This window comes from Giraffa tippelskirchi, chromosome 1 (genome assembly GCF_054371585.1).
Source record: "Giraffa tippelskirchi isolate mGirTip1 chromosome 1, T2T-mGirTip1v1.2.pri, whole genome shotgun sequence".
Classification (NCBI taxonomy): Eukaryota; Metazoa; Chordata; class Mammalia; order Artiodactyla; family Giraffidae; genus Giraffa; species Giraffa tippelskirchi.
In genome coordinates, this window is record NC_137275.1 from 1,264,685 (window position 1) to 1,280,760 (window position 16,076).

Here is a 16,076-nt window from a genome sequence, read left to right on the forward strand (position 1 = left end):
ATCAGGTACAGTAATACAAAACCCATCGGTTACAAGAGGTTGGTTTCCCTGGCAGCCTAGTGGTTAGAATTCCAGGCTCTCCCTGCCGTGGCCTGGGTTCCATCCCTGGTCTGGGAACTGAGATCCTGCAAGCCTCATGGTGTGGCTAAAAAAAAAAAGAAGTTGGATTCAAATTGGGTTTCTGACCGATGGAACAAATAAAGGTCACCTGTTTAGATGGCAAAAGTCTTTTCACTAATACTTATGGAGAAGACACAAGAGTTGTCTTGTCCTTGACAAGTTACCTATCCCACTTTTGTTTCTCTCTTTTGAGAAGAGTTACTTTCCTGAAATTTGCAATTTCAAAAGGTGGTCTAGATAAGTGTTTCTGGAGAAGACCAGGTGGGCCATTTACATCTCAGAAGCATAGGAGGAAAAAGGCAAGTTCTAGGAGTAACTTCTGTTCCCTTAAGGCCACAATATTAATATATAATATATATTTAAGCCTCAAGCTAAGTAGGGGAAGTCTGAGGAGCAGTGAAAAGATTGATGGGCTTTGAGTTTTTCTGGAGCCTCATCTCAGTCCTGTAAAGACTAGATTTGTGCAATAAGGACAGCTCTTTTAATTCCTCAAAGAATGGGGTGGCCACTTCAGGGAAAATGATACCAAAATGCTGACATACTTGTCCACCTGCTGCAACGTTTTATTGTTCAGTCGGTTGTGTCCGACTCTTTGCGACCCCATGGACTGCAGCACGCCAGGCTTCCCTGTCCCTCACCATCTCCCTGAGTTTGCTCAAACTTACGTCCATTGAATCAGTGATGCCATCCAACCATCTCATCCTCTACCGCCCCCTTCTTTTGCCCTCAATCTTTCCCAGCATCAGGTTTTTTTCCAATAAGCCGGCTCTTCACATCAGCTGGTCAAAGTATTGGAGCCTCAGCTTCAGCATCAGGCCTTCCAATGAATATTCAGGGCTGATTTCCGTTAGGATTGATGGTTGGATCTTGTCGTCCAAGGGACTTTGGAATGTTTTACTTTCCTTCATCTAGCTTAGGGGAGAAGGCAAAAAAAAAAAAAAAATCCTCCCAGGCTCTGAATATCAGCTATGTTCAGTTCAGTCAGACCAGTGGCCTTCGATCTTGGTAATCTACTTTCAAAAAGCCTGACAGGATCCTACCTGGGTTTAAGAAATTCTTTACCCACGGCCCTCATATCCAACTCTGATGTGAAGAGGCTCACCTCCAGCCTCAGGTGGTCCCATTTCTAAAGACCGTTGAATAGTGTCTTCAGGATGGAAGGCCCTTCAGACAGCAGATCAGAAGGAGCACTCAGCACAGGAGCATGGAAGGAACAGAGGTAGGTCCGTCTCAGGGCTTCTGTTTGTTTGCCATAGGCACCTTTACACCCTTTACCTTTTACTAGCCTTCTGCAGCATCCTTAGATGAAGCTATTTTGGAGTTTTGAAGCCTTCGGGGGCTTTTATACCAGTTAGAAAAGGTACAATGGCGTGATGAGAGCTCTCTAGAATGTTAATCATTTAGAAGCCTCTCCAGTCCTGAGGATCTGTTTTAGAAGAGGAGCGCTCTGATCACCCTTGTGTCCCGCAGACCCTGTGGGCAGGGGTCCCAGAGACCGGCCAACAGGAACGGACCTTGTCCCCTGTTGGCTTTCTCTCTGCGTGCAAAGCTCAGTGAGGCCAGGAGAGCCTCGGGGTGGCTCCTTCCCCTCCCGGTCAAAGCCGCAGGCGTGCACACACGTGCTGGTGTCGGAGCTCAGCTGGCGCCCTCGTCTGCGCGGGACTGCGGGGCCTCTGAGGCGCGCGCCCGATCCGAGGTGAGACGTGAGCCGAGCTTCCGGCGGCATCGCGAGCGAGGCAGCGAGCGTGCTCCGATCTGAGCCTGGCCCCCCACGGGGTCACCCGGGGCGGCTGACTCACTCCTGGATCCCGTCTCTCCCTCTGGCGGAAACTGCCGTGGGTGCTCAGGGCTCCGGGCAGTCGGGCCACACCGTGTGTCCTGGACGAGCAGTGGTCACTTGATGGCGGGAGCCGGGTCCCCTGGGGGACCGAGCTGCGTCAGGAGGTGGACCCTCAGACACCCCCACCGTCTCTCAGTCCCCCGGGGGGCCCTTGCGGCTGGAAGGAGCAGACGTCCCCGTTCTTGAAAGGGAAAGTCGCTCAGTCAGTGTCCGACTCTTTGCGACCCCATGGACTATACAGTCCTGGAATTCTTCAGGCCAGAATCCTGGAGTGGGTAGCCTATCACTTCTCCAGCAGATCTTCCCGACCCTAATTCGATCTGTCCTTTCACTACCAGAGGGTTTGTTCAGACCATGTAGCATTTTTTTTTTTTCCAGCTTAAGCAAAACTTAAGAAACCAGTCACTTCTGTTTCACTGGGCCTCCTTTGCTGCCCTCCTGGGTCCCCGACTAGGAAATGCACCGGGCCCGGAAAGGCTCCAGGTCAAGTAGAAACAGCTTGAATAAAAATGTCAGGATCGTCCCTTAAGAGCAGTGAGGGTTGGCCAAGAGGAGAGCCCACCAGAACCCCCAAGGGGTACCAAGGAGCCAGTGGGGCTCGGAGGTCCCCTTGGTACTGAGCACAGGGTTGGGTGTCGACTTAAAAAATGGTCACAACCCAGAAGTTGAGAGCTATATTTTATTTGGTGGGAGTTTTTAGGACTTTAAGCCTGGGAGATAGCATCTCAAGGGATTCTGGGAGAACTGTTCTGAGGAGGCGGGTGGGGCGGAGAGAAGTTTGTAACAAGCGGTGGGTAGTCTGAACAGCAAACGGTTATTGTCATTAAGGAAAGCCAGATATCTCAAGTTAAGGTATTTAGCGCTTTTCTATGTATGTGCTAAGTCGCTTCAGTTGTGTCCAACTCTTTGTGACCCCATGGACCATAGCCAGTCAGGCTCCTCTGTCCATGGGATTCTCCAGGCAAGATTTCTGGAGTGGGTAGCCATTTACTTCTCCAGGAGATATTCCCAAAGCAGGGATCGAACTCAGGTCTCCTGCATTGCAGGAAGATTCTTTACCATCTGAGCCACTAGGGAGGCCCAAGAATACTGGAATGGGTTGCCATTTACTTCTCCAGAAGATCTTCCCAACCCAGGTATCAAACCCATGTCTCTTACGTCTCCTGCATTGGCAGGCAGTTTCTTTTCTTTTTTTTAACTGGAGGAGAATTACTTTACAATATCATGGTGGTTTTTGCCATACATCCACGTGAATCACCCACGGGTGCACATGTGTCCCCCCATCCTGAAGCCCCCCCCCGCCTCCCTCCCCACCCCATCCCTTGGGTTTCCCAAAGCACCGGCTTTGAGTGCTCTGCTTCAAGCATTGAACTTGCCCTGGTCACCTCTTTCTTTACCTGGTAATAGGCAGCTTTCAGTGCTAGGCAGGTAGGTTCTTTACCACTAGAGCCACCTGTGTATGGGCAGATGCAGGAGCCTGGGCTCCCTGAAATGACTCCTTTCACAGGCATCTCAGCCGTCTGGGCCAGCATCCTGCGATTTGATGTTATACATGTCCTTAGTTGCTTGCTCACCGTAGGGAGTGGTGACGGCTCACAGTGGCAGCTCACTGGCTGATAGCAGGCTCTGTTCTTCCTGGGTTCGGAAATTCACGTTTGGAGGGCTGAAACCCCTGACAGCTGAGACATCTCTGTTTATTGATGTGGCTGGAAATATTCCATTTCACGGGGCAAACGCCGGCCGTCCTCTGGGGAGGGTGGGTTGTCTCTGATACCCCAAGCTAGCATTGACAAAAGACTCATCAATAATTGATCTAAGAAAGAAAGGGAAATTTTTATTGGCACCAACCTGATGATCCTCAACTGGGAGACAGTCTTTCAGAAGCTCTCAGGCCTGCCCATCAGAGGTCAGAGCGAGGTATGTGAGCTGTTGAGACAGAGGGCTGTACATCAGACGACTCAGCTGCAGGCCGTGCAGTCCAGGCCTGCACATACCCAGCGAGTGTGGGCCGCAGCGCCCCGTCACTAGGGTAAGAAGAAAGGCTCTCTCCTGGGGCCTGGTGAAGGCAGGCACTCAGCCCAGACTCGAGGGGCGGGAGGGGGCCCAGATGGGCAGAGAAGAATTGTACGTTCAAATGTTTCTTGTTTTGTCCAGAATCATGACACAGAGAACAGACTGGGGTATGGGAAGTTGCAGCTAGCAGGTGTAAGCTTTTACATATGTCAACAGAAAGAACGGACAACATGGCCCCACTGCTCAGCACAGATAGCGACATTCGATGTCCTATGATGAGCGATGATGGAAAAGGATAAAACAGAACGTCTGCATACGGATAACGGAATCAGTCTGCTGCACAGCAGTGATGAACACCATGTTGTAAATCAGCTATACTTCAACGAGAAAACGAAAAGGTTTTTTGTTTTGTCATAAAATACGAATTTTATTTCATCACACTGATTTTCTCTACTCTTTTCTCTTTTCCATTTCTTTAATTTCCGCTCTCACTTTTATTAATTCTTTTTTTCTGCTGACTTTGGATTTAACTTGCTCTTCACTTTCTCATTTCCAAAGGTGGAAGCTTAGATGGTTGCCCACAGAGCGTCTTCTGTTCTAATATATGCAAGCGATGCTATAAATTTCCCTCTAAGCACTGCTTTTGCTGAATCCCACAAATTTTGATAAGTTGTGTTTCATTTTTATTTAGTCATTGAGTTCAAATTATTTGTAATTTCTCTTGAGAGTTCTTCTTCGATTCATGTGTTTTTTAGAAGTGTGTAGGTTTTCTTGTGGCTGTTGTTTACGGGTTTTGGGGGGATTTTTGGCTCTGGTTCAGCTTGTGGGATCTTAGTTCCCTGACAGGGGATTGAATCTGAGGCCTTGGAAGTGAAAGCATGGAGGGTCCTAACGGGTGGACTGCCAGGGAATCTCCAGGCATGCGTTCTAGAGTCTCCAAGAGTTCGGAGGTTTTCCAGTTACCTAGGAAACTGTCACTGGTCTCTGCTTCAATTCCATTGCGGTCTCAGGGCAGACACTGTGTGATCTCTGTGATGATGAGTTTGTCAGGGAGTGTGTTACGGCCCAGAGTGTTTCCCAGTGAGTGTGAGAAGAATGCATCTGTATTTATGTATTTCTTTGTTCCCAGCGGCTGGGTCTCCGCTGCTGCACAGGCTTTCTCTAGCTGTGTGCGGGAGCAGGGGCTCCTCACGGTGGCAGCCTCTCTCGTTGCAGAGCCCGGGCTCTCAGCCGTGGTGCACGGGCCTGGCTGCTTCATGGCACGTGGGACCGTTCGGGAGAAAGCGTGTCTTGATGCTGGAGCATGCCATCTGTGGATGTCCGCTGCGCGCGGTTCACTGTGGCGCCGAGTTCACCTGCGTCCTTCCTGATCTCCACCTGCAGGGTCTCCTCGCTGACGGGGGCGTGGAAGTCTCCGACCATCGCAGTGGGCTCATCTGTGTCTTTCCTGTTCTTGCCTTAAAATCCATTTTATCTGATACTAACATAGTGGTCCTAGCCTTGTGTTTTAATGAGTGGTATAGCTTTTATCCATTCTTTTTTAAACAAATTTGGTTAATTCATTTATTGTTGGCTGTGCTGGGTCTTCATGGAGATGCTGGGCTTCTCACTGGGGGGGCTTCTCTTGTTGGGGAGCATGGGCTCAGTAGTTGTGGTGACGGGCTTGGGGACCCTGCCGCAGGTGGAATCTTCCCGGACCAGGGATCAAACCCGTGTCCCCAGCACTGGTGGGCGGATTCTCAAACACTGGACCACCAGGGAAGGCCTGTCCATTCTTTTACTTTCACCTTTTCTGTCTCCTTAGGATGCAGTTGTATCCCATGTAAACAGCATATAGTTGTGTTGGTTTTGTTGTTGTGTTTTAGAGTGACAGTCGTTGTCTACTAACTGGAACATTTTGTCCATTATTGTTGAATAAAAATCATTGATGTATTGGTTCTCTCCTTTTGTGTCTTCTTTTGGATTGATTATTCTTTACCGTTCTTTTTATCCCACACATTAGTTTAGAAGTTATTTACTCTCTTTCCTTTTTTTTAGTCATTTCACCAGCAATCACAATGGGTCTGCTTCACTTATTACAATCTAAAATGAATAATACTGATTTCTGCGTGTGTTCACGTGGCTACTACTTTGTTGTAGAAATCACACAGTTGTTCTTCAGTCGCTCAGTTGCGTCCGACTCTTTGCGACCCCGCGGACCGCAGCCCGCCAGGCCTCCCTGTCCATCACCATCTCCTGGAGCTTACTCAAACTCATGTCCGTAGAGTCGGTGATGCCATCCAAGCATCTCATCCTCTGTCATCCTCTTCTCCCCCTGCCTTCAGTCTTTCCTAGTATCAGGGTCTTTTGTGATGAATCAGCTCTTTGCATCAGCCTACAACTACTTTAAACATCTAAAAATACTGGACAAAATACAAACCAAAGCTTTTCAGGTGGAGATAGCACTGCAGAACAGCGGAGAAGGGAGACAGCAGGACGGGGCCACGGCTGCCTGACCTGCCCCCGGAGGGACTGTCCGGCTGTGGGACAGGGAGGAGGGACCCCAAGACAACCGGTGTACCCTGACTTGAGGAGACAGAGTTCTGAATTTGGGGGCCCATGGGGACCAGAACTTTTAGGGCAGAGCTGTAGAGAGAAAAGGCTCAGCTCTGCCCTGCGTCCCGTCAGGTCCTCAGCATGTGGACTGAGCGCCCAAGGCTGGGCGAGACCCCAGGACAGAGAAAGTCTAACAACCCTCACGGGGCCAGAAAGAGGTTGTGTTTCCAGCGGCTATGGGACGTTGAGCGGAGTGCTCAGAAAGCTACTGCTTTAGTAATAGGGTCAGATGGGCCCAGACTTAGGAGTTTTCTGAGCTTCCCTGGTGGCTCAGACAGTAAAGAACCTGCCTGCAGTGCAAGAGACCTGGGTTCAATCCCTGGGTGAGGAATATGCCCTGGAGAAGGGAATGGCAACCCACTCCAGTATTCTTGCCAGGAGAATTCCACGGATAGAGGAGCCTAGTGGGCTGCAGTCCATGGGGTCGCAAAGAGTCAGACACGACTGAGTGACTAACACACACAGACACACAAGGACTGTTCTGAGCCCATCTAGTGAGACTTAAAAGGAAGACCCAAAGGATCAGATTATTTCCAGGTAACTTGAGTGCATTCCAGAACAAAGCTCAAAAGCATATTACAAAAGAAACAAATTTCAGTGACCTGACATTATAGAAATTATAATATCTGGCATCCAACAAAAATTACCATAAATGTAAAGAAGCAGGAACATACAACTCATAATAAAGAAGAAAAAAAATCAATCGGGAACTGAACCAGAAATAAGACAGATGACAAGGTAAGAGACAAGGGCATTAAAAGTTATACAACTGTCTGAAATAGTTGGGAAGCTAGGAGAAAGATGAAAAGGTATTAAGTAGTGATATTAAAAACCCCAAATGAAAGCACATGTCAGTATAAAGAATTGTATGTGAATACTCAGAGCAGCTTTACTTGTAATGGCCAAATGCTGGAAATTACCCAAATGTCTATCAACAAACAAATGCACAAGTTGTTGTTTTTCCAAACAATGGAACACTGCTCACCAATAAAAAGAATACACTATTAAATTTTTTTCTTTTCTCTTATTTTTATTCTTAAAAGAATGCACTATTGATGAGCCCAACGACACAGACAAATCTCAAAGTAATTTTACTAATTTAAAGAAATCAGACAAAGGGACCTCCCTGGCGGTCAGTAGCCTGCTCAGGGCGCAGGGGTGCAGGCGCGATCCCTGGTTGGGGAACTAAGATGCCGCATGCTGCACGGTGTCACCAAAAAATAAATAAAGACAGACAAAAAGTGGAATATACGGCATGATTCCACTTACAAAAACTGTAGACAATGGAAACTAGCAACAGAAAGCAGACCGGTGGGTGTTTGGGGGGAGAAGCCAGTGAGAGGAGGTGGACACCAACGAGAGGCTGAGACTGGGTAGGGGTGAGGCGGGGTGGGGTGGGGTGCTCCCACCTTCAGAAGGTGATGGCCTCACAGGTGCACGCTGACCTTAAAAATAAAACAGTTATCTTCCCCGCAAAAATGAGTTTGCTGGAGAAGAGCAGAGAATTGCAGTTTGGGACAAATATGGTACACAAAGGCCAGAGGCAGGTCTGACAAAGGTGAGGCACGTTACTTTACAGAGAAAAGGGTGGATGTTGGGAGGGGTTGTTCTGAACCAAAGTCCACTGGAGAAGTGAGAGTTCAGAGTGGGGATGGTTTCTGTCTGAGTTGCTGGGGTGGTGGACTCCTTGTAGGAGATGCCAGGTATATGCTTTCCTGTGAAACTGAAAGTGAAAGCCGCTCAGTCTTTGAGACCCCATGGGCTGTATAGACGGAGAACAGCAACGAACTGCAATTTGTGGCAAACATGCAGTAGAAAGGCCAGAATACTGCAGTGGGGAGCTGTTCCCTTCTCCAGGGGATCTTCCCAACCCAGGGATCGAACCCAGGTTTCCTGCATTGCTGGCGGATTCTTTACCAGCTGAGCCACAGGGGAAGCCCAAGAATACTGCAATGGGTAGCCTACCCCTTCTCCAGGGGATCTTCCCTCCCCAAGAATAGAACCAGGGTCTCCTGCATTGCAGGCGAATTCTTTACCAGCTGAGTCACCAGGGAAGCCCAGTTTTCCTGCGGGGACCTGTGGTTGAGTCTTCCTGTGACTGATTTTGAGTGGTGCTGCAGAGAGCGCCCCCTTCTGGCCTCCTAACTCCATTTTAGTGAGGTTTTCCTTTATTAATTTTCCCACCTATAAATATATCAAAATTGATCAAATTGTGTCTTACCTGTCAACCACACCTGAATGAACATTAAAAAAGTGACAAAATATATTTAATGATGCTTTCACTGTCCTACCAGAAATACAGATCCTTTGGGTATTTTACCCAGAGCACTTCAACCCCATTTACCCCGTCTTGATTTACACGTTGTCCCGTAATTTAACTCTATTTTCCTACTGTTGTTTAGCCGAGTCACAGCCTCTTTATACTCACCCCCAGGTTCTCCTCTCACTGTGCCCCGCCCTTAGTTCCAGATCTTTCATTTCATAGCTCTTATCTCAGCCTGAACTACATCCTTCAGAATTTCCTTCCTAAGGACGTTCTGTCTCTGAACGTGTCTATTCCGTGTCATTCTTTCTTTAGAACTATCAGTAACTTTTCTTCCTAAATACGTGCAGGAACATCCACCAGGCATAAATACACAGCTGAACTTCCACAAAGTAAACACACTGGGTCTCTAACAGCCGATCAAGAACCGCCCACGCCCTGGGGTCCCTGCTGTGCCCACTCCCAGTCCGGTCCTCTTACTGCGCTGCTGAGTTCAGGATACTTGGATTGTGTTGAGTTTTGCCTTAATGTTCACAAGAACCTTTGGTCCGCGGTTTTCTTGTAGGGTCTCTCTGGCCTTGGTAGGTTGGCTTCATGGAATGAGTTAGGAACTATTTTATACTCTTCACTTTTTTGGAAAAGTTTGAGAAGGCTTGGTGTTAATGCTTCTTTAAATGTTTGTTAGAATCCGCCACTGAAGCCATCAGATCCAGGGCTCTTTTTTGTTGGGAGACTGCTGATCACTGATTCAGTCTCCTCCCTTCTCCGTGCTTCTAGGGATTTGCGCATCTCATTCCGCCAACCCGACCCACTGAGCACAGCTGTTCACAGTATTTTCTTTTAATCCGTTCATGTCTGTTGAATTGGTAGCAACGCCTCCATACTTCATGTCTGATTTTAGTAATTTATGTCTTCTCTCCTTTTTTCTTAGTCCGTTTGGTTAATGGTTTGTCAAGTATGTTGATCTTTTCAAAGAACCAACTTTTTGTTTGATTGATTTTTCTCTGTGGTTTCTCTCTTCTCTATTTCTTTCATTATATCTCCATCCTAATCTTTCTTTCCTTCTGCTAGGCTTTTCCTTTTTTTCCCTTTTTGGCCACAACACTCAGCTTGCAGGATCTTAGTTCCCTGACCGGGGATTGAACCCATGTCCTTAGCAGTGAGAGTGCAGAGTCCGGAACCACCATGGAATTCCCTCCTCTGCTGGTTTAGGTTGTTTGCTCTTCATTTTCTAGCTCCTTAAGTTGTAAAATTAGGCTGTTGATTTGATCTTGTTCTTTTAATGTAAGTGTTGATAGCTATAATCTCCCTCTTACCACTGCTCTCGCGGCAGCCCGTACATGTTGGTCTGTTTTGTTTTGTTTTTGTTCCTCTCCAAGTCATTTCTAAGTTCCCTCGTGATTTCTCCTTTGATCCTCTGGTTCTTCAACGTTCTGCTTTTCCTTCTGTTATTGAGTTCCAGCATCATCCTGCTGTGGTCAGAGAATACACTTTTTATGGCATCTAGCTTTTAAAATCTATTGATGGGACTTCTCTGGTGATTCAGTGGCTGGGATTCTGTGCTCTTGCTGCTGGGGGCCTGGGTTCAATCCCTGGTTGAGAATTAAAATCTCAGAAGCTGTGCGGTGCCTTCCCCCCCAATCTATGACAACTTAATCAGTGACTTCACGTGTGGTCTCCTGGGCAGCATCCCACGAGTGCCTGGACGCGGCTGTCAGATCTGGTGGGTGAGTCCTGTTCCCTCACTTGCCTTCTGTCTGGTTGTTCTGCCCAACACTATTAGTGGGGTATTCAAGTCTCCTACTGTTACTGTAGAACCGTCTGTTTCTTTAATTCTGTTAGTGTTTGCTTCATGTATTTTCACGGTCTGTCATCAGGTGTGTAAGCATTTATATTTGTCATGTCTTCCTGCCCTATCAAACCTTTTATTAACATGTGCCGGTGTCCTTCTTTGTCTGCTATAAACTCTTCGGATGTCAGCTCCTTTTTGTCTGGCCGTGGTTTAGCCACCCCGGCTCTCTCCTAATTATTATTTGCAGGGAATACCTTTTCTCATCCTTTCGCCTTTGATCTCTTTGTGTCTTTGGATTTAAATTGAGGCTCTTTCAGGAAGGACTTTGCTGGTGTCCAGTGGTTAAGAACCTGCCTTGCAAGGCAGGAGACGAGGGCTCGATCCCTGGTTGGGAACGAAGATCCCACAGGCTGGCGAGCCGTCAGCCTGCACTCTGCGACTAGAGGGCAGATAGGGTCCCCGCCCTGCAACCAGCGATGACACACTCAGAGCAGACCCAGCCTAATAAATAAACACTTTTTTTTTTTTTAAAAAAAAGACGCAAATAAATAAAGTGAGCCTCTCGCAGACAGCATGGAGCTGGATTGTGTGTTTTTATCCATTCTGCTCCACTTTTCCAAGGCCTGAGAGATGAAGATGCTTTCTGCCAAGTAGCATGTGAATTTTCTTCTGCCACTTGTCCGAGCATCCCTAGTCTAGAACCGTTTTTAAATAACTTCCTCGCCGACACATTCTTGGTGCTTTTAATGGTGTGGGTTTTGTTTGTGGCGCCCGTGTTATAGCCACTCTTCCCCCTACAGTGTCAAGACAGCCTGCCCCCAGGCTTGCGAGGAGGACTGGGCGGGTGTGTGAGCCTGGGACTCTCGCTGCACCCAAGCCGCTCACCCTGGGCGCCGCGCAGCCGGGCTCGCCCTCCTCTTCTCCCGCTGTTTGCTGGCAGAGCCTCTGCCCCTGGAAACCAGCCTGCCAGCCCCCCACCTCCAAGCGCATACACCTTCGCCTCCTCCCTTTCTCTGTCCCGCTTGCTCGCTTGGCAACCCCCTGGGCTCCTCCTCCCCACTGGGCTTCCCCTGGCGGGAGGAGGGTAAGTGCAGAGGGTCGGTGAGGGCAGCCTGACAGCCCAGAGTGGGGGCGGTGGGTCTGGGGGCGGATCTCCTCCGGACCGGGGCCAGGGTCCCCAGACGACGCCCTGGGCGGAGCCCACGAGGAGCAGGAGGCAGCCTCCTCCAGGCCCCGATCAGATGTCCCTGGCCGCGGCCCCACAGCGGAGGGAGCCGAGGGTTGGGGGCTCTGGGCCATCAAAGCCAGTCGCTCCCAGAACTTCCTGGAGTCACGCCCCGGCCACGCTCACGCTGACCACACCTCTCCACGTCCATCTCCATCCCGACAGCTGCTGGCAACCCAGGAAACAGGAGTGGGCTCGAGAAAGGACTTGCCTGGTGGTCTAGTGGTTAAAAATCCGCTTGTCTACGCAGGGGACACAGGGTCAGCCCCTGGTCTGGGCAGACTGCCCCTGCGGTGGGACCACTGAGCCGGTGCACAACTCCTGAGCCCGGGCTCAGCAGCAGGAGAAACACCGCAGTGAGAAGCCCCCGCCAGGCAGCTAGAGAAAGCCCGCCCGCAGACGGCCAAAAATAAGGGCATTTTAAAAGGGAGGAAGGGGGAGAAACTGGACAGGGAGGCGAAGTGACGGGGGTCGAGGGGCTCAGGAAGTCTGTCCCACTGGGATATGAAAGAAATCACAGCCGGCTTGAGGAAGATCCAGTGAAGAACGTCTGTACCTGGGGAGGGGCGGGGGGCCGGCGGGGCGCGGGGACCCCGGCGCGGGCGGGGGTGGGGCAGGGACTCAGGACCCAGGCAGCCCTGCGGTGCCGCCCCCGCGGGCCGGTGGCTCGGTCCTCTCGGTACCCGCTCGGTCGCGGGGAGGACGCAGCCGGGGGCCCGAGAGCGAGCGGGGCAGGGACGGTGAGGCTGGACCGCGCCGTGGGGCTCCGGAGGAAGGGCGCGGAAAAGCGCGCGTCGGGAAGGCCGCCCGCCGGCCGCGCGCCCCCGCGCCCGGCCCGTCGGAGTTTCCGGACGCCCCCTGCCCAGGCCCAGCCCACCCCGGAGCCCGACGGGGAGCAGAGCGTGGCGATCGCGAGCCCTGCCCCGCCCCTAGGCCAACGCGCCCGCGTCCGGTCCAGGCCGCAGACGTCCCATCCCGTGCCCGGCCGCCACCCGACCCAAGGCCAGGGGGTGGGGCGGAGGCCGTCCGGGCCGGCACTGCCACCACCAAGGGGGCCCGGCGCTGCTCCGCGCCGCGCGGGCAGTTGGCGGCTCCAGGGCGCACGGCCCGGAGGTCGCCGCCTCCATATCGGCGCCGCGCCTCGTAAAGACCCGGTGGACGCCAAGTAGGCAGCACCCTTCGCAGAAGGACGGGTCTCCCCCGCGCGCGTGGGCCGGGCGGGGACCTGAGACCCGCGCGCCTCGGGACGCCCAGGGAGGCCATACACTCGTCTTTTTACTTCCCACGACCTTGTGCTGTCGCGAAGGAGCAAAGGGCGCAGAGAGGGCACGCGACCCCTCCCAGGCCACGCAGCCGGCGTGGAGTGTGTCCGGACGCGGAGCGCTGGAGGGGAACGGGCAGCTCGATGGCTTCTTACCTGTGCCTCTGGCCTGAGGGTCAGGCACGAGGCCCAGCCGGGGCGAGGAGCGGAGACCGGACGGGCCCCCGGGCCTGGGTCGCTGCCGAAGCCGAGCTCCCCGGAGCAACCCGCCCCGAGCCCCGACTGGACCCACTGGCCCACAGGGCGCAGAGGCCGCGCGTTTGCATTCGCCGGCCCCCAGCCCCGGGCGGGCACCGAGCCCTCTCCCTCGGGATCTGTGCAGGGACGCCCGGGTTCCCGGGCCGCAGGCGGTGGCTTTGGAGCTGCTGTCCAGGTGCCGCCTCCTCCAAGCAGCCCTCAGGAGCCCACGCCTGTAGGGTAGGCCTGACAGCGTCTGGGTGCGGATCCCGGCTGGGGCAGCGCGTACCGAGTCCGGGAGCCACCACCTCGGTCCCTTTAAGCGAGCGGTTCTCGCGGTCCCGGGGTTTCCATGACGACGACGTTGGATTGGGGGGGGCTGGGCGGGGTCGGGGCGCATGCGCGGTGCGCGCCGGACGCAGCGCGTCTTTCTCGAGTCGTCGCGCCTCGGTCGCGGGGTCCTCCGAACCGCGGTAAAGGCGGGCGGGGGCTCGCTGGGCGAGGGACGGGGGAGAGGGAAGGGGTCGCAGAGCCCGGGGGCCGTGGCGGGAGTGGGGGTGTCCGAGGGGGCGTGGGGAGCCTCTAGACCCGGGGGGCGGGGTGGGGGGGTTCGCTTGTTCCGGGGGGCGGGGCCCTGGAGGTGGGCTCGCGGGTCCCGGGGGGTCGGGGCGGGTGGGGTGCGCAAGGCCGAGCTCGGGGTTGGGGCCCGCCTGCCCGAGGGGCGGACGCCGCTGACCGTCGGCTCCTGCAGGGCGCCCGGGCTCCCTCCGCTCGGCCATGGCCCCCCCGCCGCCGTACAGACCCCCGAGGTCGCCGCCGCCGCGGCTGCTGCTGCTGCTGCTGAGCGCCGCGCTGCTGGGCGCCCAGGCCCGCGCCGAGCCCGCCGCCGGGAGCGCAGTCCCTGCGCAGAGTAGGTGCCGCCTGCGCACGCGGAGGGGTCCCCGGGGGCCCTGACCCAACTCAGGCGCGCGGGAGGGGCGTGGTTCGCCTTTGTTCCCTGGTGGTCCGTGCGGCCCCGCGGGCGGGAGGCAGGGAGCGCGCGGAGGTTGGGGGGACCCGGCTGCGAGCGCGCCCTGACCCGGACACCCCCCACCCCGCCAACCCTGACCCCCGCGCAGGCCGCCCGTGCGTGGACTGCCACGCTTTCGAGTTCATGCAGCGCGCCCTGCAGGACCTACGCAAGACGGCCTACAGCCTGGACGCGCGGGTGAGCCCCCCGAGGGGTGCAGGGCGGGTCGAGGGTGGAGGCTGCCCAGTTCCGCTCCTCCCGGTGGCCTCCCTGGCTCCTTTCCCGGGGTCACCGGAAAGGACAGGCTATCCCAACCCAGCCTTTCTCAGCGGGCAGAGAGGACAAGGCAGGCAGACGGTCAGGCGGGGCTGGAAGGCCCGCTTGGGCCCAGCTGTCTGGGGCGGGGGAGTGCCCCACCCCCGGCCTCCTCTGCAGGGGCAGGGTGCAGGCCCGGGGTGCCCGGAGTCACCCCCCAAGTCTGGAATGAACAGTGCCCCTCCCCCTAGCCGTCGCTAGGCCCCAGCCAAGGAAGTTCTCGTTTGTGACAGCAAGGTGTATTTCTGGGAAGGGAGAGCACTCGGAGAAGTAGGAGGAAGGGGACACCCTGCCCTGCTTCCTCTTCTCCCAGTTCCCAAGGACTCCCCCAGACCTGGAGTGCCCCCTGGGGATGCGTCTGGAGCTGGGCTCCTGAGCGGAGCCTCGGCCAGCCCACCCTGGGGGCTGGAGGAGCTGTCAGGACAGAGGAGGCCCTGAAAGAAAAGCCGGAAAAGTTGTCTAGGTGTGGGGCTCAGGGAGGCCGGGCCCAGGGAGAAGCGGCAGAGGCAGGAGGAAGAGTGGGGGGCGGCCGATGGTCCCCTGCAGCCAGTCTGCGGAGCTGGGGCTGGGGGTTGTCCGGACATAGTTGGGTTCAGGAGTCCTGGGAGTGGGCGGGTCTTGGGGGGGAACCTGGGAGCTGGGCAGCCCTCGGGGTTCGGTGTCTGGGTGCCGCCTGGCGGAGCCCTCACGCCCCTCGTTGCTTTGCAGACGGAGAGCCTCCTGCTGCAGGCTGAGCGCCGGGCCCTGTGTGCCTGCTGGCCGGCTGGGCGCTGAGGGCCCGCCTCAGCATGTCCCTTCACCAATAAAAGCCTGGCCCCCATGCCTGTGTCCTGTGTCCCTGCTCTGGCCACCAGGGCCCACCGTCATCCCCCAGAGCCTCTGCCTGGGCCTTGGTTTCCCTGCCGGGCAGCTGTCCCACCCTGGCACCAGGCTGGAGGTGTGCACCCGTGGCACAGTGGCCCTGGCCCCTCCGCCTTCCAGGGGCCTCCCCCATTCCCTGTCTGCACTTCCTTTGAAGTGCGGAGGGTGCTTGGAGCACCTGCCCCGCCCCACACCTCCCCAGGCCCTTGTGCAGTGAGGAGCCTGCGGTCAGGGACTACCTGTGGACCCACTGGCCAAGGCCCCGTAACCGAGCTGGACGGTGCTGGGAGAGGGGGTGAGTGGGCGGTGGGGGAGTGCTCCTCTGGGAGGAGCAGGCTGGGCCCTCTCATAGCTTCCGCCCCTGACTGCTGGCTCCCTCCTGCCGACCCCAGCCCGGCCCCTGGGCACCGAGAACTCCTGAACTGTGCACACTCGTGTCCACGTGGGCGTGCACAGCACCAGGCAGGAGGTCTCCCTCCTTCTCTCCTTTCATTTCTGGAGGAATTTTTTTTTTTGAGTAAATAGTATAATTTTTTTATCAAAGT

At 54.6% G+C, this 16,076-nt stretch overlaps 1 protein-coding gene across 4 annotated transcripts; it reads left to right on the top strand.

Moving 5' to 3' along the window:
- Window positions 1-13,728: 13,728 nt before the first annotated feature.
- Window positions 13,729-15,490, top strand: NICOL1 (NELL2 interacting cell ontogeny regulator 1). 4 transcript variants are annotated; one of them, XR_014079274.1, is made up of 5 exons: window positions 13,729-13,819; window positions 14,098-14,256; window positions 14,465-14,553; window positions 14,984-15,133; window positions 15,379-15,490. XR_014079274.1 is itself a non-coding variant. In XM_081579187.1 (5 exons), the coding sequence occupies exons 2-4, from the start codon at window positions 14,124-14,126 to the stop codon at window positions 15,106-15,108; spliced, it is 351 nt and encodes a 116-aa protein (XP_081435313.1). In that variant the 5' UTR covers window positions 13,736-13,819; window positions 14,098-14,123; the 3' UTR covers window positions 15,109-15,133; window positions 15,379-15,490. The 4 variants fall into 4 exon arrangements, 3 of the variants coding, with proteins under 3 accessions (XP_081435313.1, XP_081435338.1, XP_081435324.1); XM_081579187.1 differs by having other exon boundaries at window positions 13,736-13,819; window positions 14,098-14,260; XM_081579212.1 differs by lacking the exon at window positions 14,984-15,133 and having other exon boundaries at window positions 13,736-13,819; window positions 14,098-14,260.
- The last annotated feature ends 586 nt before the right edge of the window (window positions 15,491-16,076 follow it).

Coding starts and splice junctions, on each gene's coding strand:
- NICOL1 (XM_081579187.1), top strand. CDS start 14,124: ATGGCCCCCCCGCCGCCGTACAGACCCCCGAGGTCGCCGCCGCCGCGG. Junction 14,261..14,464: donor GCAGTCCCTGCGCAGAGTAG/GTGCCGCCTGCG, acceptor ACCCCCGCGCAG/GCCGCCCGTGCGTGGACTGC. Junction 14,554..14,983: donor CCTACAGCCTGGACGCGCGG/GTGAGCCCCCCG, acceptor CTCTTCTCCCAG/TTCCCAAGGACTCCCCCAGA.